This window comes from Schistocerca americana, chromosome 7 (genome assembly GCF_021461395.2).
Source record: "Schistocerca americana isolate TAMUIC-IGC-003095 chromosome 7, iqSchAmer2.1, whole genome shotgun sequence".
NCBI classification, from domain to species: domain Eukaryota; kingdom Metazoa; phylum Arthropoda; class Insecta; order Orthoptera; family Acrididae; genus Schistocerca; species Schistocerca americana.
This window is the reverse complement of record NC_060125.1, coordinates 35,639,590-35,666,962: the sequence shown is the minus strand read 5'-3', so window position 1 is coordinate 35,666,962 and position 27,373 is coordinate 35,639,590. Positions and strand designations below refer to the sequence as shown.

Genomic DNA, 27,373 nt, shown 5'->3' with positions numbered 1-27,373 from the left:
TTAGTAGAGTGAAAAATATTAACATGTTATTCTCTTCAGATACAGATAACAGATATGTTGATTCTGTGAATTTATTGTCTTTCTTGCCAGCCTGGAGCCTCGTATAACAGCAAGTGTGAAAGAACTAGGAGACTTACTTTTAGCTATCAAAGGAGGAGGGCAGGTTACACTGAATCAGCCATCTCAGAGACATGCTGTGGCAGCAGAAGCAGATGAAGTGTTGAGACCACTTATGGATTTGCTTGACGGTAATTTATGTTGGCTGCTTCTTTTACTCCTGATTGAGATGTTTTGATAAATTCATTTGTTTAACACCACGACTTTTATAATAGAATTGGTTACTGAAACATCCTACATGTGTTCAACTAAAATTTTAATATTAATTTTTGTAAGTTTGAAAGAAACATATCGCTCACTTACAAGAACAGTGAGACAAATAAAAAATACAATACTTGAGGAAACTATACCTAAAGAATTAATTATATATAAGTTATACTGAAATAGTATAAGCTTCCTTTAAATTTCAAGTAAGCATTGTTGGCTGTAAATTATGTTGTATTTTTGTGCATATTGAGGCACTTCACACCTGTTTTTCAGTGACATAAATAGAAGATGCCATTTCGTAACTTGTGTCACTTTTATTGCTGTGGTGCTATATGTTGTGAATCGTTTCAGTTAGATAAATAGAAATTGTGTCTACATTTATATATCAACTTTTGCTCTATGATATACCACAAGCAAAACTTATACGGAAAAATGCACTCGGTTCTTTCGCTTCTCGATTATTTCATCACTAGTGAATTTAAGTATTTTATCTGCATATGTTTTAATCACTTTATCTGCTCACAATTTAGGATCACTATCACTGTATGCTGAATCGTGTGAAAAAACAGTTCTAAAGAGACTGTTGAAAGAGCTGTGGAAAATAGTTATGAGAATACTGGAGAAGACTGTTGTGCTTCCTCCAATGACAGACAAAAGTGTAAGTTCTCTCTTTCTTCTTTTGCCTCTATCATCTGGTATTTACAAGAGCTGTTCTATAAGTAAAGCAACAAGGTTTTTCTTCTCTGCTAATTTCGATTGAAAAAAATGTGGAATTTACTGAGGGACATCGTGGAATCGTGTTCTGGTAGGTGGTGGCACTATGTGTAGCCCACAGAATGATGTTTGTAATGGAGGTTAATTCCAATTAGAGAGCTGCCAATGAGTTTGTTTTGGTGGAAAACCAAAGCATCACAAATGTTTATAGGCCCTTGTCAAGCAAGGAGTCTCACCGTCGCTATAGGGTCGCGCAGACTTGTGCGATCTCCCGCGTGTCAGCCAGCCACACGGCAGTGACTCCCGTAATGTCGAAATGCGCTGTATGCACCCTCTTTCATGGTGGTCAGTAGATCACAATCAAAACAGTTTGCAGCTCAACTAAACACCTCTTTTGGTAGTACTGACACACACATCCACCTGTTGAGGTGTGTGACCGCTGGGTTGCTCACTGCCTAACAGAAGACCATAAAGAGCAATGAAGGACCATCTGTACAGAATTGCTTTCACATTACGAGGCTGTTAAACATCATCAAGGCGATGGAATGTGAGTTCGTTGCTTTTTTTTTAAAAAAAAAAAAAAAAAAAAAAAAAAAAAAAAAAAAAAAAAAAAAAAAACAGAAATTGTTGGAGTGGTGCCATACCACCTCTCCTCCAAAGGAAAAGTTCAGAGCTGCACTCTCAGTCGGTAAAGTCATGGCAATAGTCTTCTGTGACTCTGAAGAGGTCATTCACTTTGATGTCATCCCTCGTAGTACAATGATATACTCTGAAGTTTATAGAAGGTGCATTAAGCTGACTTTGTTTTTTAATTTGTTGAATTTAATCATACGTTGACACAGCTCGTCCCAGTAAGGTGGCTTAAGTCCATCACATTGAATGGAGAATATGTTGAAAAATAAGGTTTTGTAGCCAAAATCATGGGGAATAATATGGTGTATTCAAATCTTGAATAAAACTGACCTACTTTCAGAAAAAAATGTGTTGCATTACTTATTCGACAACTCTTGTATTTTTAACATGATTGTATGATGTATTTGGAGTAATTTATAAGTATTGTACACTTTAATGAAGTTGTGTTTCATGTTTGCTGAAGTCACTAAAAATATTCACATAAATATGTATTTAGTGAATCCCAGTACAAATTGAATGCTATACAGTGTCTACAAGAGAATAGTAATTTTAACTTTAATTCTGCTATAATTGTTATATACTGCCACTTTTCCTTTGTCTATTTATGTAAGGCAGTAAGAGAGGGACTTAACTATGAATGATAATGCTGCTGCTTTTCTGATTAACACCTTGTGATATGCTGTTTCCGTTGTGCTTGAAGTAACTACAAACAGGTTTGTGTATTGATATCAACACACACAGAAAAGAAAGCAAAATATTGTAATGCATATACACAATGGAGACTTGAACTCCATGTACTGAGATTCCTGTAATTGTTCATCTATTGTACTGTTACTGAGTTGTATTGAGTCTTTATGTGTAGCTAATGATTCAACTTGTTTCAGTTTCTAAGAGACAAATTTTCATGAATTCATGTTGTAGCATACACCAAAAGTAGAGAGATTAGAATGTGGGAATTATTACATTTTGCTATACATCTCAATTGTCAGCTACAAATATTATCTAACTGGTACATAAGACTTATAGTGATTCATCAGTAAGTTGATCTACTATTATCAAGTGGCACAAAAGTTTTTAGAGTATCATAATTCAGAATTTTATGATGTATTATGGCTGATACATAACTTTAATTAATAAGAACATATTAATTTTTATCAAAGATATTGATAGGCAATGTCTTGTTTGATAAGAGGAAAAATTTGAGGGCAATTCAATTATAAATATCTCCTGCATCAGAGAGAAAGCATTCTGTTGCCTCAGCAAATAAAACAGCTCAATGTGTCATGTGTGGGATATTTTCAGAGCTTCATCATCATGGTATTTCAGCTCAGGATCAGCAAGTCACATAATATCAGCATGTTTCATAAAGATGCTTGGCTATTCATATTGTTGCTACAAGTGAGTACTGTGAGTACCTCAGTGCAGGGTCAAATGCTGTGGGCAACAATGTTCTCATGACAGCAGTCACTATCTACTATCATAATTTGTAGTAGCAGTTAAACAGGCCACAGTCCAGTTTTTCTTTACCAGTTACACAGTGATACACGCCAAAACCACATTAGGCAATGTAGCGATGTGCCCCATTTGGGAGAGGGCACCATTCATGTAGGTGGGAAAGATATTCTCATGTGATTGATGTTTTCATTCAATGAACAGGGCTCCTGATGCTTTTGTCATCGAATGTTACTGGAAATATCTGTTTCTTTACCCATAGTATGACACAGATGACCTCTACCACCAGATGGACAACACTCCACGCTGGCTGTCCCCCCCCCCTCCCCCCCCCCATCCCTCCTCTCTCCCAATTGTGCCAGACTGATTTGACAAACACTGCACACACATTTGGGAGCTCATGTGCCGCTACCCCTCCTTCCCCCCTCCCCCCCCCCCCCCCCACCACCGCCCAAGTTCAATTGACCTCCATCCTAATGAGCACAACTGAAATACCATCAAGCAAGATGTGGCTTTTTTTGGACCCAGCTGCAAACAATCACAATGAGTGTGGGTGGTGTTCAGTGCTAATGGATCATGATGGATCTCAAAAATGTTTGGTGTCTCATGAAGTCCATATGATAGAGTATTGCAACCACCAGTTTCATGAAAGGGGCTTTACATGGTAATAAGTAGATGTCTATAATATAAACATCTCATGAGTTTATATATCACATTCCCCAACATGTTTGTAATTTAAATTAGGTGACTCCTGCCAGGACTTGTTAATCATAAATGACAGTAACAGAAACTTCCTAGATAAAAATTTCATAGGCATAAGTGTTTTCCTGCTTAATGACATCTCAAATGAGTATAAGTTGAGAAATGACCCATAATAAATGAAAATCTTTTTTCCTAAGAAACCTAAGGTTAAAAAAAAAATCTTTTTTCTGAAATCCTAATTTAGAAATGTTATGTCATGGAACATTCTGAACACTGTCAACTCTTGTTTTTGGCCTATGTAAATGACCTACTAAAGTCATTAAAATCATTTTGATAAACTACTATGTTCATTAACAACACAAATATACTAATAAAATGCCGAAAGAAAACTCAGTCAAGACTTACATGATTCATAGCAAAACGTTTATTTTAATCTTAGAAATCCAATCTTATTTATTATGAAGTAATAACAATGACTTACAGGGTCCAGAAAAAAATATTAAATTATGCAGGTCCCATAAAACTTACATTCACTATTATATGATTAATCTCTGATTGCCAGTTTGGTTTACTGAGTCACTTGCAAAATTATTCAGATAATTTAATGAAGTATGACATTAACTTGGTTCCTTTTTATTCCATCAGGCTGCACCAGATTCAGCAGAATTTAGTGTCCTCAGATACACAACCAAACTACTGTTTGTACTTTACACAAAAAAAAAATCTTTTCCACATAACATCATTTACATACCAGTATCTTCAACATAGTTAAAACTAATCATCATTATAACTATGAAGGTTTTTCAGAAAGTAATGAACCACATTTTTTCCCTCATTCAAAAACAGTGCTATGAATGTGGAACATTAGGTATGTATTATTTGAAGTCTCCTGAGTGAGCATGCCAAGTTTCCTTCACATCTGACAGACAGTGTAGCTGCAGGACAGTTTCAAGATGGTGTGTGTAGGTGTTGTAGGTTACAAATACCATGCCGTTATTGAATTTCTCACTGCAGAAAAAGAAACTGTCGGGAATATTCACAAATGCTTGTGCAAAGTCTATGGAGTATCTGCTGTCAACAGACATACAGTTAGTCACTGGGCACAGAGGGTGAGCTCATTAGGAGGAGGTTCGGTGGAGCTCCACAATTTTCAGTAGTCGGGGAGATCATCCATGGTTGTCACACCTGACACCTTATCTAGCCTCCATGGACTTCCACTTACTTGGGCCATTAAGGGTGCCATTTGTGGAAGACATTTTGAAGATAGTGAGGAGGTGATTTACACAGTGAAGCACTGGCTTTGCCACCAGGACAAGGGTTGGTACCGACAGGGCATACACGCCCTTGTTTCAGTTTGAGGAAGACCATAGAACGGGATAGAGATTGTGTGGAAAAATAGGGTGTGTATATAAAACAATTCTTTCATGTGTGTAATTCTCATTATGTTCAATAAAGAACTGTTGAAGAAAAAAGTGTGGTGCATTACTTTCTGGGCAACCCTCATAGTATCCATAAACCATCAACATCACACTTCTGTACATCTATTCAAAACTTTGTCTATTATTTATTATTTATTTATTTGTCCAACAATCATTTTAGTACATTGTTTGTACATGTGGTATAGGACAGTGGTAAACGTCGTTAATTTACAATATAATAGTAATTTTAACTACATCGTTTACATAATGAAAATGCATAATAATGTAGGTTGATGTACTACATTGCTTCTTCATGTGATACTAGCATTATTAAATTAGATGACATGATAAGCACAACATAAACCATATTATGAATTGACAATTAGCAAAATTTGGTAAATGAGGTTTACTTATTATGATGTTCCATAAATTCAGACAAATAATAGAAGCAGTGATCAAGCAAGAACTGTTTTAACTTTATTTTAAATGCATTTAATGTTGGTATGGATTTTAGGTAAGAAGGCAAATGGTTGTATAACATAGCTCCAGCATAATACTCTCTCTTTTGCATAAGTTTGTATTTACTGTGTTCATGTGTAGGTTCATCTTCTGCCGAGTTTCATATGTGTGTATATCATAATTGTGTCTGAAGGGATTTTCCTTTTTTAAGATGCTCCCTTTTGTGAAAATTAGTGTTTCATATATATACAAGCAAGGTATCAGCAATATTTTGAGAGTTTTAAAAAGTGGTCTACAGGAATGCTTGCATTTAGGTATTTTTATCATCCTGATAATCTTTTTCTGTATTTTAAATGTTTTTGTAGAATTTGTGGAATTCCGCCAAAAAATTATTCCATACTTAAACAGTGACTGTATACTACAATGGTACATTGTCAGGACTGATGAGCAGCTTGTATACTGAGTGAGGATGCTCATCTTTTACATCAACATATTTGCAATCTGACGTTCCCTATATCAGTACTAGACATTCTTGTAAGATGTTACGCAATAATAGTATACAGAATTGGTTCTTTGGCTTGCAATTTTGTGTATCATCCCTCTATGTGCTGACTGCAAATACATAGGTAGTAACACATATGTCATCAAGATAGTAAATTATGCCATCCACATAATATAACATATAAAGCAATGTTTATTAATAAAATTACTTTTCATTGAATGTATTTCATTTATCTGTAATCACCATAGTGATTGCATGAAGCAATACAGCTCTACAGTTCTAGCAATATTAACCCTACCAATTCAATATCTGTGTGGTATAGCAGTATGATTATTAAATTACCATTGTCTATATTCAGGGGCAAACTAATAAGAAAATTCAATGCATACATGCAGATATTAGTTAATCACAAATTTAACTACCTAAAGTATACTACATACTATGCCTGGTTATCAACTTCCAAAACTTTATCTCAAAGTAACATACACATCATCAGTTTCATCAACTTCGAAATATTACCTCAAAGCTAACTATGTATCATTATTATCGCCAAAATTTTTATTGTTATCAATCTTCTGGAAATGGTATGTTCATATGTTCAAGTAACCTGTATGTTTTCATTATCATCATCATAAACACCCTCTTTCAAAATATTATCTTAAAGCAAACCTCTTTCAAAACCTTATCTTAAAGCAAACAGTATATCATCATTGTTATTGTCATAATCTTAATCTCCTCCCAAGTAGACACAGTATTCATATTCTGGTATGTAACTCTCTCATTTTGGAAGAAAAATATGGTTGTGGATTACTATGTGTGTGTGTGTGTGTGTGTGTGTGTGTGTGTGTGTGTGTGTGTGTAAATCAGTAGAGTTGCTGCTGTCTTTGTTAGCACTGATTTGCAGCTCAGGTAGACACTGTTCTATCACCAGAGAAGGAGTCTTCTATTTTGGACAAAGGTTGCTCTTTTAGTACAAACAAAATTTTAGTTCTAATTTGTTTTACAGGAAATGACTGAATCTTCTTAAATACACCATTAAATAATTTTAGAGCCACCATTGGGGAACTGTTCTGCATCTTAGTTGATCAATATCTTGGCCTGTCTACACCGCCTTCATAGTGAGTGCTGTGTTGATGAAGTTCATTCCTCTTCCTGTACATCTCATGATTTAACTTTGTGTGAATAAGCCAACTGAGTAAACCTCTTAACGTGGAAAAAATTGTGTGCAGTGCATTTTTTTCCCTTGAGGTACTGATCCTCATTCCTTTGTTATGTAATAAAAGCACATTTTTGCACCCTGCAGAATGGCCCCACAGTAACAGTCCACAAGTAATGTGACCATGGAACATTGCAAAGTGTACTGTTAGTAGGTACTATTGTTATATAGCATTTTTTAGTTTCCTCAAGAGATGTAGAACCCTTGGAGTTTGGAACATACATTTTTTTAATGTGCTGTTGCCAAGTTGATTTGGTGTCAGTGAGAAAGCCCAGAAGCTTAACAACTACTGTGTCACCCAGTGCTCCAGTATCACTTAGGCTGCATATTCTCCTCTGTATTTTGTCTTCATTAATTTTCATCTTGTTCATCATGAACCAGTCCATGGCCTCACTGAATAGGACTTCTGCTTGTTGAACAGCATGAAATACATTCTCCTCTTTTGTGAACAAAGTTGTGTCATCAGTAAACTGCAAGGTGTGCCCTTTGGAGTCTATGTCATTAACAAAAATTAAGAACAACAGGGGCCACATTACAGATCCCTGTGGCACACCATGTTTGAAGCCGTTTCACCTGAGTCTGCTCCATGCACTTGTACAGTCTTGTCATCTGTTATTTAGGTAGGATTTGAATTTGTAGAACAGCTCCCCCAATACCATATGATTTTAGATTGCTGAGAAGGGCCGTATGTGGGATACAATCAAATGTCATACCAAGGTCAGAGAATTCCTGTGCTGTCGACTCCTTGTATTCGAGACCCTGACTTATATTTGTAACTAATTCAAGTACTGCTGTCATAGTTGACTTTTTCTTCTGAAAGCTGTGCTGTGTATCATAAAAGAGGATATTTCCTTGAAAAAAATTCAATAGCTGATCTTTCGTTATGGACTCCATCACTGGTGCTGTAGATATAGGCCTGTAGCTCAACACTCCATGTGGATTACATTTTTTGTAAACTGGTACTGTGTGTGCTACTTTCTGGAAGTCTGTAAATTCCCAGGTATCAAGGCATTTATTTATTTATTACATCCTGTAAATATCAGGCTTCCCTGATTATTTGTAGCTGTTTACTATTTTTATTGTCTTTTGGGTACACTGTCTTCCACATTACCATGCTGCATTTATTTTCAAACTTCATAGCAACAGCAGGATGTGTTCTGAAGTCAAGAATTTCACCTATTGCACTTTCCCCTGTGTTTGTAATATATTCAGTAAATTCAACTGGATTGCAAGAATTTGAGCAAAAAGAGACTTTTGCCTATGTTCATTAACCAGATCCCATGCTGCCTCGCAAGGATTGTGAGCGTCTTTAATTTTGCTTACTCTACTTATTTTCTGTGCATCCTTTTGGCCTGTAAATAATTTCAGTATAGCCTGTCCTTAATGCCAATAACCTTAGTGGCTTTGACTTTATCATTTAGTAGTTGTACAATGCATTTTATTTTAGCTGATCTAGAGGTGTACCCACTCTTTACTTTGACAGTTTCCTGTGTGTCTTTTTATTTGGCAGTTGGATGTCCCATGAGTTTTAATGAAAAATTATTGTCATATTTAGCTTGAAGAGTCTGGAACATGGAACAGAATGTATCATTTTTGTGGAAGTTCTTCATACATTTGATACCAATCTGTAGAAGACACTGCAGATTTGAAATCACCTAAATTTTTCATTGAAATTACCCTACTTCTGAAGACGTAATTTGAATCCCAGCTGGGAATTTTTCAGCTACTTAATGATGTTGTCCATAGCTTCATTGTTACTGCACTGTTCTCTGCAAGCATAGGGACAATGACACTTACTTTGTAGTCTCAAGTATTTAGGATTGTGACAGCTGTATCAAGACTGCATCTTCTCTTGTTGGTAGAGAACTTGCCACAAATGGTCCATAGCTGCTTAATAAGTTCATACAAGCTCTATCTTTGTGACTACCTTCCCCAATATGGATGCTGATGTCTCCACATAAGGCAGTTTTTGTTCCAAGGCACACTAGATAACACAGACAGCTTTCCAATTTGCTGATGAAATTTTAAAAATTGTCATTTCAGGAGCGGTACACAGAAACAGCAATTAAGTTAGCATCTGGCAACTCCAAAGCAGCCAATTCTAGATCCAAGTCCACACAGAAATTATTTACATGAATTTTCTTGGCACTGAACTTACCATTTGCATATACTGACTCACCACCATGTATAGGAAGATGTATTTTGTGTCAATGAGTAGTAATTTCTTATGTGTATAAGTTGTATGTTTCTGATAATCATCATCATCTCTTAGCACAGAAAGGGTCGCACTGATTTAATAAGATAATTGTGACAGATGAATAGAAAAGCTGAAGAGATGATGCAGCACAGAAGAATGAAAAACTGAAAATAATCTACATGGCTTGGAGCCATGTATCACCAAGCAAATAACTCATAAAGAATATGATTTGCTTTAGGATGTACATCTTTACTGATCTACATTCTGTACAACACCCTATCATGATCAAATGTAATATAACTATAAGATTTTACTGTATATTGCAACCCAGTTTCTAGCATAAGACACAGCACAATATATTCAGTGGTTCACCCAGCCAAAAATTTTTCTTCATAGACAAATCTGTATTCTTAAGTTTTACTGTTCTACTGCCATTGTGTGTGTGTATGTGTATGTGTGTGTGTGTATGCCATCTTCCACTTATATTTAAACACATTACAAATTTTACTCAAATATTTCTCCCACCAGTTGAGATCCAGCTGTTTACAAAATTTGGCTAGTCTTTGCCTCACTGATTCCATAGACACAGTAGATTTTAAATAGCTTTCAGCTCTCCTTTTGGAAATCCAGCTACTTCTGACAGCTTCACTAAAACAGCTACATCATTTTCTCTGTCTGCTGGGTGAGGGGGGAAGGGGGGGGGGGGGAATTCTTTTAAATTTCCATAATCCCTTACATCCTAATCTTCATTCTCTACTTTGATCAAAACTTTGTTTCCAACTTCTACATAATAATTACATGAATTTTCTACTTCATATTTTATCCTATACATATCAGATACATTGAAGGTTCCTAACATGTGATAAAGTATTATTCTGTTCAACATGCAGTTCTGTTTTACTTTCTGACCGATTGTTCTGTATACTGCTAGGTACTTGATTTCTGTATTGATTATTCTGTCAAATATATTATTTAATTTATCTGTCACATTGTCTGTTTTCTCACATGCATTTGTTAATTTCCCCTTTAATTCATCTTGTATTAATAAGTCATGTAGTCCATTCATTACCTTGTTATATAGTTCTGCTGTCTCACCACTCAGTTTATTTTTTGTTTTTATTATCTTGTTATTTATTTTTGCTATGTTATCAGCTATTTGGGCACTCAGTCATTTTCAATCCATTTTGTGGTTTACAAGTTCCCTCACCTCTCTCAATACTCTTTCTAATAAAGTCTGATGTAACCCCAGATCATTCTCGGTTGTCAATACAAATTCAATGCTTGCCATTTTTATTTCTTATAGTGACAGTGTTGTTAGCATATTCCGATGAATGTGGCTCAATAATTCCTTGGCCAAGCCACATATGGACTTGACTTAAAAATTTCTTTCTGTCATGGTGAGAATGTTTGGAGTCTGCTGTATTGTGTTTTCTTTTTTTCCCAGCAACTTTCATGCTGAAATTGGTGTATTTTGTATCTGTGAACTGTAATTTGTCACTAAATATTCAATATGTTTCTTTTTTAACACTAACTGAGTTTTCAATAACTAATTCTGATTCATTTACTATATGGTAACTCCTGAAACGAACGTCAATTTCTGGCTTCCTGTAGTGACTCCAGCACTTTGTACTAAAGCTTCAGTTTGATCAAGAAGATCTTATCTGGTTTCTATGACTAAATCCCAGAGAAAGCAGGTGTTGACATATGTAAAAATTACCGAACTATCAGTTTAATAAGTCACAGCTGCAAAATACTAACGTGAATTCCTTACAGACGAATGGTAGAAGCTGACCTCGGGGAAGATCAGTTTGGATTCCATAGAAATGTTGCAACACATGAGGCAATACTGACCCTACAACTTATCTTAGAAGAAAGACTAAGGAAAGGCAAACCTATGTTTCTATCATTTGTAGACTTAGAGAAAGCTTTTGACAATGTTGACTGGAATACCCTCTTTTAAATTCTGAAGGTAGCAGGGGTAAAATACAGGGAGCAAAAGGCTATTTACAATTTGTACAGAAAGCAGATGGCAGTTATAAGAGTCGAGGGACATGAAAGGGGAGCAGTGGTTGGGAAGAGAGTGAGACAGGGTTTTAACCTCTCTCTGATGCTATTCAATCTGTATATTGAGCAAACAGTAAAGGAAACAAAAGAAAAGTTTGGAGTAGGTATTAAAATCCATGGAGAAGAAATAAAAACTTGGGGGTTCGCCGATGACATTGTAATTCTGTCAGGGACAGCAAAGGACTTGGAAGAGCAGTTGAATGGAATAAACAGTGTCTTGAAAGGAGGGTATAAGATGAACATCAACAAAAGTAAAATGAGGATAATGGAAAGTAGTCGAATTAAGTCGGTTGATGCTGAGGGAATTGGATTAGGAAATGAGACACTTAAAGTAGTAAAGGAGTTTTGCTATTTGGAGAGCAAAATAACTGATGATGGTCGAAGTAGAGCAGATATAAAATGTAGACTGGCAATGACAAGGAAAGCGTTTCTGAAGAAGAGAAATTTGTTAACATAGAGTATTGATTTAAGTGTCAGGAAGTCGTTTCTGAAAGAATTTGTAGGGAGTGTGGCCATGTATGGAAGTGAAACATGGACAAGAAGAGAATAGAAGCTTTCAAACTGTGGTGCTACAGAAGAATGCTGAAGATTAGATGGGTAGATCACATAACTAATGAGGAGGTATTGAATAGGATAGGGGAGAAGAGAAGTTTGTGGCACAACTTGACTAGAAGAAGGGATCGGTTGGTAGGACATGTTCTGAGGCATCAAGGGATCACAAATTTAGCATTGGAGGGCAGTGTGAAGGGTAAAAATCGTAGAGGGAGACCAAGCGATGAATGCACTAAGCAGATTGAGAAGGATAGAGTGGCATGGAGAGCTGCATCAAACCAGTCTCAGGACTGAAGACCACAACAACAACAACAACAACAACAACATGAATAAATTCATTACCAATCCAGAAACAACTTAAGTAGCATGTTTCAATTTCAACATCGTCTGTTTTAATAGTACCTGTAAAATAGGCAGTGTTTTTCTCAGATTCTGACAGGATCACAATTCTGTCTTGCAGTCTTGAAGTATCCAGTAGCTCATAAATATGTTGGTGTAATAAATTAAGTTTGCTTTGACAGTCAGTGAGTGCATTCACCTGACTGCTACGTGTTTGGACATTTTTAAATTTACATCTGTTAGGTATTGATCTGCTACCCAATTGTGATTTATGAAAATCTGTGCCAGACCTGGACTCGAACCCAGATTTCTTGCTTACTACAAGCGGTCACCTTTGTTACAAGCATTAGGTGATGGATTTAGCAGACTACAAGAGAAGGATGTTAACAGTGTTACATGTTGTGACCATTAGGTGACGAACTTAGTGGAAATGCGACATATAAAGATTTGGGTTGGTTAGGAGAGCAAGCGTGAATAGGTAGCCAAAGTGGTTAAGGTTGCTGATTGCGATAAGTGGAAAATCCACGTTTCGGTTCTGGTCTGACTGAGATTTTCATGTCACTGTTGGTGGTGGTGGGGGTGGGGGGGGGGGCGAGGGGGGATAGGGGGAGGTCTATCCCTGATACATCTGATGTAAAGGAATTTGGCAGTCAGCAAATTAATTCTGAAAATATTTCATACAGTTGTGGACCTTCAACAGTGTCTGTTGTTTCAGACATGCATGTAAGTTATCATTTACATTCATTGTCATCTTTTGATTATTCTTCTTTTTTTTTCATGCATTCATTTGAGATATGCCCAAACTTACTCCAACTGACTCATCTCTTTCCCACACTCTATTGGTTGCAATTGCTTGACATATGACCACTGACACCACAGCTGAAACACTTTTTATTTGGAACACAAGCTGCATTTCTGATCCAGAATGAGATTTTCACTCTGCAGCGGAGTGTGCGCTGATATGAAACTTCCTGGCAGATTAAAACTGTGTGTCCGACCGAGACTCGAACTCGGGACCTTTGCCTTTCACGGGCAAGTGCTCTACCAACTGAGCTACCGAAGCACGACTCACGCCCGGTACTCACAGCTTTACTTCTGCCAGTACCTCGTCTCCTACCTTCCAAACTTTACAGAAGCTCTCCTGCGAACCATGCAGAACTAGCACTCCTGAAAGAAAGGATATTGCGGAGACATGGCTTAAAATGAGATTTTCACTCTGCAGCAGAGTGTGCACTGATATGAAACTTCCTGGCAGATTAAAACTGTGTGCCCGACCAAGACTCGAACTCGGGACCTTTGCCTTTTGCGGGCAAGTGCAAGTAGAGCACTTGCCCGCGAAAGGCAAAGGTCCCGAGTTCGAGTCTCGGTCGGGCACACAGTTTTAATCTGCCAGGAAGTTTCATATCAGTACACATTCTGCTGCAGAGTGAAAATCTCATTTTAAGCCATGTCTCCGCAATATCCTTTCTTTCAGGAGTGCTAGTTCTGCATGGTTCGCAGGAGAGCTTCTGTAAAGTTTGGAAGGTAGGAGACGAGGTACTCGCAGAAGTAAAGCTGTGAGTACCGGGCGTGAGTCGTGCTTCGGTAGCTCAGATGGCAGAGCACTTGCCCGCGAAAGGCAAAGGTCCCGAGTTCGAGTCTCAGTCGGGCACACAGTTTTAATCTGCCAGGAAGTTTGCATTTCTGATGATTGTGTTACATGTCCTTGACATTTTTGTCACTTCAGATTCTGAAGTTTTCATAACTATAAATTTTTTTGTTATTTCAGCAACAACTTTACCCCAGTTTCATAAATTCTCAGTTTTTTCATAGAATCTTGCATATTTTGTATGTCACAAAAATGTGTTGTTCATGAATCATCTTCTATCCACATTTATCATGTATTAGAATAGCATGTCCTCATCAGGGTCACCATGACTGGCAATCTCTTTCTTTCAGCCCTTGAAGAGACTTCCCATTTCCTCTGTCATTGTGACAGCAGTTGGAGGATCTCTGCAACACTAATATGCACATTGAACACTTCTTGCATAGCTTTTTTGAGTTCAGATGTTTGGCTCTTCTTACCTTTAACCAAATCATTTTTTCTGCAGTTGGCTCCAACTTACTACAAATGTTGTTTCCTCGGAGTCCAGGATACACTTTTAAATGGATGTTTGTCACTCCCATGAAATGACTGCAATGTATGCCCTCAAAATCATGAAATTATAGTGAAAATTTATGTTGGTCATGATAAAAATTTTGCTTCATTTTTTCATGTGTTTCTGGATTAGAAATTTCATCATCTTTTTGTTCAGTAAAGTCCATCTTTTATTGTTCTTAGGCCTTTGGCTCCAAAGCAATGGAAAGTGGAAAAAGCATATTGGATACCTTAATGTAGAACTGAGCAATACATATTACCTTCTTTGCTCATTAAAATCGTGCTGTAGTGAGGAAACAGTAATGAGTGCATATCATGCCTACTTCCATTCTTGCCTTAAATATAGAGTAAGTTTCTGGAGACACTCTAAAACAGCTAATAGCAATTTCAAACTACAAAAAGGCCATTAGAATCATGTATGGATGCAAACCTAAAGGCTCTTGCAAAGCTCTTTTTAAGATATCTGGTATTCCTCCATTCCATGTGTATGCATTATGGAATTCCTTATATTATTTAAAATAAATGTAATAGATAAGGACTGCAGACAAAAAAATCTTTGATATACATGATCACTTTACCAGAGAAAACAAAAATTTACTTCTTGAAAACATAAAAGCAATTACTGAGGTCAAAGTCTTTGGAAATTTTCTGAAGTCATATTTACAACATCATTGCTTTTACTCCATTGAAAAATATTTAAATTCATGAAGTGTATTATATAAATAATTAATGTATAAAGTGTTTTGCTGTAACTTAAATAAGTATGCATAGAAATCACTTTCAGAAGTGTACTTATTACTTGACTTGTCCAATGTCTTATGCAAAAGATGCTTTTGTAGATGACAGGACCAGTAAATACAACACAATAGCCTTTTGATATGCATCCACCTCATCTTGTTCATAATCTAGCTGTTTACATTATTTACTGTCATTAATTTTCAACAAAAGTTTTTCTACTTTGAATGAATAAAAACAAATTTCAGTCTTCATTTATATTCTAATCCTACTGTGTGTATGTAACATATTGGAGATTCTTCCCTACATGGGTTCTGCTAAATGGCTCTTTGATGAATGACTTCTTAGCTTCATGTTTACAATATTTTGATTGTAAAGTAAAGCCATAAAATACAGTTTTTTCCATTTTCTGTGTCTTCTAGGACGCCTTTTGAAGACTTTCTTTTGTAAAGGTTTAATTGGTTTAAACAGTGCCGAGGTTATATTTCTGTTTACTTTTTTTACTTCAACTAACACTACTATTTGAAGACATTTTTTGAACTTGCTAAAGTCAGCAATTTAGTTCACCTTTGACAACATTCTAAAATAGCACAATAGAATCTGTTTAAATGTATTCGTATTTATGCATAGTTAACCTGACATTGCAAGTTCTAATTTGGCAGTTATTTCTTCTATTTTTTCATTGCTTTGTTGCCACAGGCAAAACTTTGGTTAAGACAGTTTTTTGTAAAAATCACAGACATATTTCTACAAACTGTGTTGTCAGTCATTTAATTGGGCCTGAAAGGGTCTGTGACTTAGGCGCGCGTCCGCACGTGCCACACACACACACACACACACACACACACACACACACACGCACACACACACACACACACACACACACACACACACACACACACACATACATACGCACACACAAAATGGCCAGTACAACACCGCTTGAGTCTTCTTTATTTTCGCCTCTGGTGAATCAACACACAGATTATTTACCGTCTCTGGTGCTTCACTTCTGTATCAAGAGTAACAGAACAGGGATAAATCAAATCAGGTTATTCTGAGAAAATTATATGAGGATATTGGACACTTCTAGTATTAGGTGAAGGGTAAACACTGTAGAGGAGAGACACCAAGGCATGACTACAGTAAGCATGTTCAAAAAGATGTAGACTGCAGTATTTCTACCAAGATTAAGTGATTTGTACAGGACATACTAGTATAGAGAGCTGCATCAAACCAATCTTTGGACTGAAGACCACAACAACAACATCAACAACAACATGGTAAACGTTATAAAAAGTTTTATCAGCTGTGGAATGCTTCCATGTACTCTGAAATGATTTTCAATGCTTGTACCTCATCCAACTGTTAAAACTGAGTATTTCTTTATCTCTATTGACACTCACCATGGGTTATTGGTCTGTGTTATTTCTATACTTGGTTGGAATTTTGCTCTTGTGCAAGCCATAATTCTACCACTGTAGTGATGCCTTTGTTTTACATTTCATTTTTTGCTTTGATTTCAGATGATTTTAAAGAACCTCACAGATAATGCCAAGAATTTGGCTGCAAATGCGAAGATTGAAGACATGTCTCGTCTTTTCAAGAACCACATGGCTGGAAAGCAGGATGTAAAAAACGCTCTTAGTGGAGTAATGGTAAGTTAGTTTTTTTGTAATATCAGCACATAATGTTTAAAAAATCATCAATATTGTGAATGAAGTTCTGATGATAGTGTACATTAATGCATTATATAGCATTGTATAATTACTATTTCAAAAAGCATATACAGCAGTTAAACGATACAGTACTCTCTAAAAATTATTATGCATTTATTTTCTAGGTTTGAAGGAATACTTATAAGCATATCTCCTGTTCTCCTTTACACATTTAAACTTAAATTCTAATCAAGTCTTGCCCTAAATGACAGGTTCATTGCAGTATTTAAGAAATATTTGAGACAGTAAGCACAACATTTTTTGAATGTGATCTCATCCTTTAGAAATGATTGATGAAAGCTTGTGACTGCAAAAACAATGGAGTGGTGTTTGAAATAACTTTTATGATAAGAGTCTCAGTTTTTTTTTTTTTTCATTCATATTTTGCACAACACATTCCAGGAAATGATTCCTATTTTCAAGTGTGCTTTCTGTGTCCTATGCTATTTATGCATATGGTTTTGATATATGAAGTACTGTACTATTCTTTTGTCTTTTTTGGTTTCTTGTGATCCAGTTGTTTAGAAACTCACACCTATTTAACATCACACACAATTTTCTGTGCACAGTAGACAATGAAAATTTTCACACACAATTTTCTGTGCACAGTATGTAATGAAAATTTTCATTGTGTACTGTGCACAGAAAATTGTGTGTGATGTTTAATATGTGCATGTTTCTGAACAACTGAATCACAAGAAAACCCAAAGACAACAGAAGCAGAAACCACACTTGAAAATGGGAAACATCTCCCAAAGCATATCTTGCAAAATATAAATAAAAAGAAAATCTTGACCAGTTGCAGAAAAGTTATTTCACAAACAAACCCAACACATTTTCATGTATCTTTTGTATCATTAGTCTCCAAAAGATTCACTCCAACCAGATGAATTGTTGTTTCCATTGTAGTCCTAGAGTCATCATGATTTTTGTATGCTGCAAGTGGAATTGGTGATTTTTTTTGTTATCTTATAAATTAATTTCTTCTATTTTTGTCAGATACATTGATTTATTTGCTTTTAAATACAAAATGTTACTTTTAGCCATAGAACTATATTTGACAACTGGCTCAGAGTTAACTCCAGCCTTGAAAAGCAACTAACTTAGAATATAATTTTTTTCCAAAGACAGTGTAGTATCTAGAGATGCTTAAACAATTCAAAGATTTGCACTGAATGTTCAGCAAAATTAATATTTTTAAGTAATTGATTTACAGTTTTAGTATTTCTGTGTTAATAATGTATGAAATATCTTTTGTGGTATTACAATTTTCTATTCTGATCAAAAGATAAATATGATAATGATAAGGAGAAATCACAGCACCAAAGATGAATCTCTCTTGTTCTGGGATCTTAGTGACATGGTCTAATGTTTCCCAATTTATCCCTTTCTCCTACCTGAGGAAGGAGCTATACTCCAGAAAGCTAGAATATTGTACGTACTTTTGTAGGTATCTATTGGCCATACTTGTTTTGGATTGGCAAGAGAGCCAACCCACTAGGAGAGGAAGCCGAAAGGCACGCGTTTTAGCTCACGCAGGCTGGTGTGAGGTCTGGAACAGGTCAAGGAAATGAGACTAGCAAAAAAGGACGTAGCTGTGGAATACTTAACTTTAATCCGTAAATGGTGAACATCGCTCTTGACGGTACATGTTTTACAACATCAATAGTAACTGGTAATGGCGCCTTGCTAGGTCGTAGCAAATGATGTAGCTGAAGGCTATGCTAACTATCGTCTCGGCAAATGAGAGCGTATTTTGTCAGTGAACCATCACTAGCAAAGTCGGCTGTACAACTGGGGCGAGTGATAGGAAGTCTCTCTAGACCTGCTGTGTGGCGGCGCTCGGTCTGCAATCACTGATAGTGGCGACACGCGGGTCCGATGTATACTAAAGGACCGCAGCCGATTTAAAGGCTACCACCTAGCAAGTGTGGTGCCTGGCGGTGACACCACAGTACTGACATTTCTCATGAAGGTACTGGATAGCAATTCTGCCTCTTAACTGTATAGTTTTTTCAAGAGAATTTTCCTTTCAGTATTTTTGCAGAAACTTCAAGAAAGAACTAAAGGACACAACATAAAGCATGCACATGATGTAATTGCTATTACAAGACATATGTATTTTGTTTTATGACACCAACCAAAGACAGAGATATAGTACACAGCAGAGAGATTAATATAAACATTTCACTTCAACACTTCCCCTAAATGTTTATCTTGGTAAATGCAGTATTTAACACATTGCAATTAATGATCTTAAATATTTAAGCCGGACATGTGGGTATGTTAATAATTCTTTGGCTCATTTATTTCAGCCAGAATAATTTCAATAAGGCACTTTGGTTTCTTCAGTTGCTGGCTATTCCTCAATTCTCTTTCACTAGAACTTTCTTTTGTAGGCTCCTTAAACACACTTGCATCTTCATGATTCTTCAATTCTTCATTGCCTGTTTCACTTGGGAGTAACACCATTGTCCTACCAGTTTTCTCAGGTTCAAAAGCAACATCCTTACTCTGAATAATTCATTTTTCTTATTCAATCCACACTCAAAAGCCATCAATGCCATCACAATAACCAACAAAGATTCCTGATTTTCCTTTTGGATCCCATTTCTTTCACTTTTCCTTCAGAGTATGAACAAAACACTTCACCCCAAAAATATGAAGTTTATTTAGCTGCATCACCTTTCCAGTGAATACCTCATCCACACAACTTGTACCAGTTATGTTTAACACATAAACAGGTGTGTTTTCTGCTTCTGCCCACAAAAACTTAGGCAGACCCTGTGTTAACAACATGGTTCTAGCTAGTTCCACAACTGCTCTTAATGGGCTTTGCACATCCATTCTGCTCTGGAGTATAAGGATTTGTGATGACAAGTTGTATGCCATTTAATTTCATCAAATCTTTAACTTCAGTATTATCAAATTCTCATCACCATCACATTGAAATGCTTTTGGTAGTTGACCACAAAAATTCTTCACAATGTTCACCATTTCTGTAATCTTCTCTGCAGTCTCGGACTTCTGCTTGAGAAAATATATCATGCATAATCTTGAAAAGTCACAAGTGAAGCAAAGAAAATATTCTGCTCCTCCCAGCGATTTACGCTCAATAGCTCCACACAGATCAGCATGAATCACTTCTCCAGGTTGTGTGGCATGCTGCTGTTGTAACTGAAACCTGCTGTGATGCTGCTTCCCCTTAACACATGCCTTACAAAATTCTTTGCCGAAGTCTTCAACTTCAACACCATGCTGCTTCAAGAATTGTTGGACATGATGCTTGTTTTGTTGACCCAAGTGTTCAAGCCAAATTTGCAGAGAGTCCTTTGACCCAAAATTTACCTCAGGATCACAAGGCTGAATTTGTTTTGTCACTCAAATCAACATCTTTAATAAATTGCCACTACATATGCCACACACTTTTACAACGCCATTGTTTCGGAACTCACACATGTCTTTCAATGAATAAAAGTCTAATCCCTTGTCCATAGCAGATGATACAGAAAAGAGATTTCTTCAGCATTCTGGAGTATACAAAACATTATACGTATGGCATAACTTCCATTTTCCATTGACAAAAGCTTCAAAATAGATAGTCCCTTTTCCTAGTGTGTTCATGGTCAAATGATTGCCTGTGCATATCTGCAGTGGTGTTGCAAACTTAGTAAATGATATATACCACTCAGTTTTCTTAGCCATGTGATTTGTTGCTCCACAATCAGTGATCCATGAGTCCTTGTCCAATTCTGCATTTATTACTTCACCAATGAAAGCCTGGTCAGGCAAATCACTTTTATTTTGGTTTTGGATAGTTTTTTGTTTATGTTTCACATTTGGACATTTTTTTTTTAATATGGCCAAATACACCATAACCGAAACATTTGAGCTTCTTTTTGTTTGTAGACTTTTTGTATTTGTCTGATGAAGTAACATTCGTCATAGTGATGCCATCTGCATTTTTAATGTTTGCTTTGGAAACGAAAAGTGCAACTACCTCATCCTGTTAACACATCCATTAAACATTTTAGTGTTTGTTGATCTTCAGATCTTGCCCACCATGACTGTCACAGACTTTGATAATTGTCAGGCAGTTTGTCAAGTAGTCGCATCATTAATGATGAGTCATTGGGTTTCACATTGAGTTCCTGCACGTTTTCAAAACTAGCAAGATGTGTCACCATGTAAAAATTGAAGAATTCTGACTGAACAGAATGTGCACCTTGCTTTGTTTTCTGTTCAAACACAGCATGTAGCTTGTCCCACGTATCTCGTGCACTCTCACATGCAACCAACAACGCCATGACGTTTGCTTCTACAGTTCTAACAATAATCTGACTTGCTGCACAATCAGCTTTGTCCCATGTTTTTAGTTCAGCATTAAACACATCTATTTGTGCCAATGTAAAATTGCAATACCCAATTCCTTTCTTGAATTGTGTACTGGGTCCAAGTGTACGTGCCAACATCAGATCATTATGACGAAGACGCTGAGAAAAAGTATAATGAAATAGAAGACATCATTCCATCTGAAGGAACAGGAAAAGTAAATACCTTAATCATGGGTACTGGAATAGTGTGGTTGGACAAGGCAATGAAGCAAACATTGTTGGACAATATGGATTAGGAAAAAGAAACAACAGAGGAGGAATGCTAGTGGAATTCTGTCACCGAAATAATTTTGTGGTGATGAACACTTGGTTCAAGAAAAGGAAGAGTAAACTGTACACATAGAAGAGCCCATGCGATGAGAACAGATATTAAAATGGACTACGTACTCATCAAACAAAGGTTTAGGGGCAGTGTGAAGGACACCAAGACTACGCCAGCTGCCGACATCGACATGGACCACAACCTTTTGGTTGCAGATATCAGCACGAGGCTGAAGAAGATCTGACAGCATGGGAGGAGAAAACAGAGATGGGACTTGGAAAAGCTAAGAGAGAATAATTGGCAGTAAGAGAATCGTTAGAGAAAAAATTTAACAAAGTGGCACACAAAAATACAAGTGCAAGTGCGGAAGCTCAGTGGCAAAATGTTAAAATGGTTTTGTTAGGTACTCTGAAGAGTGAAGCTGGGAGGGAAACAAAGAGAGTGAGAAAACCCAGAATCACCAATGAGATGAAGGAGAAGATCGAGGAAAGGAGGAAGTGTAAAAATGTTGATGAAGAAGAATACAGAAGACTTAACAACACCCACAGGAGGGAAACAGACAAAGCAAAGGAAAAGTACTTAGAAGAAATATGTGACAAAGTAGAAGAACTACAAAGAAGAGGATGGTATGACCTTATGTACCAGAAAACTAAGGAACTGGGAGAAGGAGAGAACAAAAGTGTAAGGATGTTCGGAATAGAAGATTCTAGAGGACAAGTGGTTACTGAACAAGTGGAAGTGCTGAAAACATGGGAAGAATAGATAAGGAAACTATATGGCACAGAACATGGCCCAGATGACATCAACATAGAGCCAGAGGAAGCTGTTGATGAAGTTGAAAAAGGGCCCTGTGTACTGACAAGGGAAGTAGAGAAGGTGATAAAGGACATGAAGAGTAGGAAAGCTACAGGGGATGATGACAAACCAGTGGATTTGCTCAGAGAAATCAGAAATGAAAGTTTGAAAGTTCTGACACAAATCATAAACAAAATCTATGAAACTGGAGAATGGCCTGAAGACATTTTGGATGTCACAATGGTTACTCTTGAGAAGAAAAAACAAGCCAAGAAGTGTACTGATTATAGAACAATTAGTCTGATATCACATGTGGCAAAGATCATTGCAAGAATACTAAATAGACGGTTGGAAAACAAAATTGAAGAAGTCATGGGAGAAGACCAGTTTGGCTTGAGGAAAGGAAAAGGGACCAGAGATGCCATTGGCATGATGAGGATATTGTCAGAGAGAGTTTTGGCCATTAATGAAGAAGTTTGTGCTTGTTTTATAGACTGGCAGAAGGCCTTCGACAGAGTCAATTGATGAACATCCTTAAGGAAATAGGAATCAACTGGAGAGATCGGAGACTTATAAGGAACTTGTACCTGGGACAAAGCGTAAAGGTACAACTGAACTACAGAGAAACAAACAGTGTGGAAATAGGAAGGGGAGTGAGACAAGGATGTTGTCTGTCGCCAAGTCTCTTCAACCTGTATCGAGAAATTCTGGCAAGAGAAGCGCTGAAAAAATGCGGAAACTTCGAAGTAGGAGGACATCTTATCAACACCATCAAGTATGCAGACAACCTGGTAGTGCTCGCTAAAAATCAGAGACAGCAGCAACACATGAGGAACAATTTGGTGGAAACAGGAAGGAAATACAGCATGGAAATCAACATCAAAAAATGTGAATCAAAATGTGAATCAGTTCAAATACCTGGGAAGTTTTATCACAAAGGATGCTACTGCACCAACAAAATCCGAGCAAGAATCACCATGGCCAAAGCTTCTTTCAACAAGAAGAGGACTCTGCTGACCAGCAAGTTGAGTTTGGCATCTAGGAAAAAAATGATAAAGTGCTACATTTGGAGCATTGCACTGTATGGAACAGAGAAAGAAGGAGAACAAATACTTAGAGAGCTTTGAAAAGTGGTGCTGGAGGAGAATGGAAAAGATCAAGTGGACAGATCGCATAAAAAATGATGATGTACTGCAAAGAGTAGGAGAGAAGAGAAGTATTCTGCACACAATTCTTCAGAGAAAGGCTAACTGGATTGGACATGTACTTAGACATGAGGGACTCATACATGATGTCATCGAAGGGAAACTCAGAGGAAACATCTGGACGACATGAAAGATGGAAGGAGATATAACAGACTGAAGGAAGAAGCTGAAGACAGGGAACAGTGGAATCAGTAATTCTCCATATGAAGACATGGACCTGCCACTAGGCAGAACACTACATAATAATAATAGTACTGGGTCCATAACCTATTGCAGAAAATCCAAGGAAGAACTAAAGGGAACAACATAAAGTATACACACGACATAGTTGCTATAACAAGACACATGTATTTTATTTTGTGATACCAACCAAAGACATAGATATGGTACACAGCAGAGAGATGAATATAAGCATTTCACTTCAACAGATATGATAAATCAGATTACTTTTGTGGTTAATTCGTATGTGACAGAATCACATACACAAGAATTTCTACACCCTCTAACCTCAAAAGCAGATCTAATGATAAAACTGGGGACCATGACAAAATGAACTGATAGATACCATCTCCTGACAAATAAAAGGTAGATACATGATGAACTGAAAACTCATTAATAATAATGAACAGAGCTTTTTCCACTTTGGTTTCAGTGTTGCCAGTCTGTGTCTCTTTGATATGTAATTGAATCTCATGATTTTTACTGACTAAAAATGTGACCATTATATTCTCTTCAAACTTTTGTGTTTATGAACATCTTTCTCATATTCATCATTCCTACTAATACAGAAATTTGTTATGTTGAATCATTTAGGACATCTCAAAAGAAGTTGAGAAGAATCTCTCGCCAAAGCAGTGCGCTGTGCTTGATGTGGCACTGGATACAATCAAACTATATTTCCATGCAGGTGGTAATGGATTGAAAAAAGCATTCTTGGAGAAAAGCCCTGAGCTCCAGTCACTTCGTTACGCTCTCTCACTGTACACACAAACAACAGATACTCTAATAAAGACATTTGTCACAACTCAGACAAATGAAGGTAAGCAGTTTCATATTGCACTTTGTTGCCTTTTACTGTGTGTCCTCTGTTCAGTATCCATGACAACATGTTACAGTGTCAAACAATTGGTGAATGGAATTTCCAGTCATTGGCTATTTGATTTCTTTTTATTTTAGTGTAAAACATTCTCACAATTTCAAGGGAAGACCTGTCAGCTCTGCTAATCAAACAGAAATACTGTTTCATGAAAGAGTAGGATAGTTTCCAAATAATACATCATAAATTTGACAGTTTTTAATTGAATGTATCTGCAAAGGAAAATCATATTAAACTGTATTTCCCACTATTTTAGTAAACTAAAATAAAAAAGTGCCAATTTTGAGAAACAATGCCATCTGCTACACTGTCAGTTGTTCGATGTTTCATCTATCACAGTAGATAAATACAGGCCACAAAGGGTATGAGAGCTTTAAACTGTTGATTCACATCTTGAAACACACATAATGGTTCACCTATGGCTCTCCTGAATTGAATTGTAGTGTTTTACATAATCACTGCAGAAAAATGATTAGTTCACATTCACACTCACATGTAGAAATGGGAAGAAAATTACCTAAAATTTGTCTAATTGAGGAACAAGTGTTATGGCTCTAATCCTACTGCAACATATCATCCCTTAAGAAGAAAGAATAAGAGGAAGGTAATATTATTATGTGCTTCATTTCATAAGTAACTAATATACTCCTTGTTAGGATATTACAGGCACTTGGAAATTTTCTTGGTGGAAACATCCTTTACAAGCCATCTTCATTATTGTGTTCTGTGTGCATACATAGAGCACAGAGAAAAATGGAAATTTCTCAGACTCCAATACCCTAAACAAATAGTTTCTTTTAAGACCTGTGTGAAACAAACAGCAGGTAACAGAGATGAATTTGTGTGCTGGAGGCATTGCATTCAAAACTTGAAGCATAAATCATAAATATTGTCCTGACTGATGGGTTACCATACCTTTGGTACCCAGTGATATTTATGTACAAATACATCAAAAATACAACTGAACTCTGGTATATCCTTTTAACCAATCATTTGCTACACTTATATGAGAAATATCTCATTAATGTTTAAATTATCTGTCTGTTATTATGCCTCACAGGTATTTTGCATCCATTTGTTCACCTGCAGTACTGTACTGGAAACCTGTATATTCAGTACAAAAGTGCATTGCCCCAATTTAAACAAAATGGTTCAAGGATCCTCCTACAGCTATCAGAGTTCTTTCCTTGCCCAATGAAGTCAGCTGATCTCAATACTTTTAAGCAGATGTGGGCCCCCGCACATGGTATGGACAATTGTACAGTCATACAGTCATTACATATAAACATGGTTCCTCCAGACTTTTGTTTTTCCATGGAATCCAAGTCATCATAGTAATAATTATAAAAGAGGGCCCTAACTATTACCACATTAGTGGTCTCATTTGTTCTTTTTGTATCTCACTCTTTACCTGTCTACCTCTCTGTTTATGTACATTTTCTGTGCCCTTAATAAGAGCAAATACAGGTGGAACATAAAGAACATTGCTGACCAAAATCAGTGAGAAGCCAGAATATAGAGAGAAGGTACAGAAATAGTGAAGTCAGTTATATTTTATGATCCTCTTGATCATTATTTTCTTTTAAACCAGCAACTCAGACATCTCTTAACGCAATATTCATATCTAACTTATAATTTTTTATTTTGGTGACTTACCGAACAAAAGCGCTGGCAGGTCGATAGACACACAAACAAACACAAACATACACACAAAATTCAAGCTTTCGCAACAAACTGTTGCCTCATCAGGAAAGAGGGAAGGAGAGGGGAAGACGAAAGGAAGTGGGTTTTAAAGGAGAGGGTAAGGAGTCATTCCAATCCCGGGAGCGGAAAGACTTACCTTAGGGGGAAAAAAGGACAGGTATACACTCGCACACATGCACATATCCATCCACACATACAGACACAAGCAGACATATTTGTGTGGAATGTTTCCTTCCATTATATTGTTATAATTTTTTATAGTTTTCCATGCCAAATCCTGTTAATCCTTTCTCTCCTTAGCTGCCAAAGAAGGGATATTTTATGTAGAGGGTGTAGAATGTCACATTTCTTGCATTCCATATGTACTCTTTTGGGATGATACTTTATTAAATACAGCTATTTGAGATCTCGTTTCTATTGTAACCTTTTTTATTTTGTACTGTTTCCAGTTCCTATGTGCAGTGAAAAAAATTCCACATTGTTGTCTTATGAAATTGTTGATGAGACAAGAGGAGGTTTACACATGTCTATGTATCATTTAAATTCAAAGTCTTCTTTGAAAATCACAAACACTCATATTTCAACTCTGAATACAGAATTTTGTAAACCACAATTTATGTAGTAAGAGAATTAATAGGGGTTCAAGTGATAGAATTAATCATCCAAAACTGAATGTGTTCATTTATGTGTGTGGAACACTTTGCACATGTTCACACTTGCTTTTATGTGCTGGTATGTTGTGCATGAAGTGTGTA

General features: G+C 36.6%; 1 protein-coding gene and 1 non-coding gene across 2 annotated transcripts in view; one reads left to right on the top strand and one right to left on the bottom strand.

Annotated features, from left to right (window-relative positions):
- Positions 1-27,373, top strand: part of LOC124622251 (protein unc-13 homolog C) — a gene marked incomplete at its 5' end in the record, with an annotated part of 692,708 nt that overhangs the window by 570,204 nt on the left and 95,131 nt on the right. Inside the window, 4 exons of the mRNA XM_047147909.1 lie at positions 91-248; positions 855-982; positions 16,971-17,102; positions 24,632-24,857. Of these exons, the coding sequence (XP_047003865.1) occupies positions 91-248; positions 855-982; positions 16,971-17,102; positions 24,632-24,857 (644 nt within the window). The remainder of the gene's footprint in view (positions 1-90; positions 249-854; positions 983-16,970; positions 17,103-24,631; positions 24,858-27,373) is intronic.
- Trnas-uga lies at positions 13,561-13,635 on the bottom strand. Its single transcript has one exon. It is a non-coding gene; the product is annotated as a tRNA-Ser (tRNA).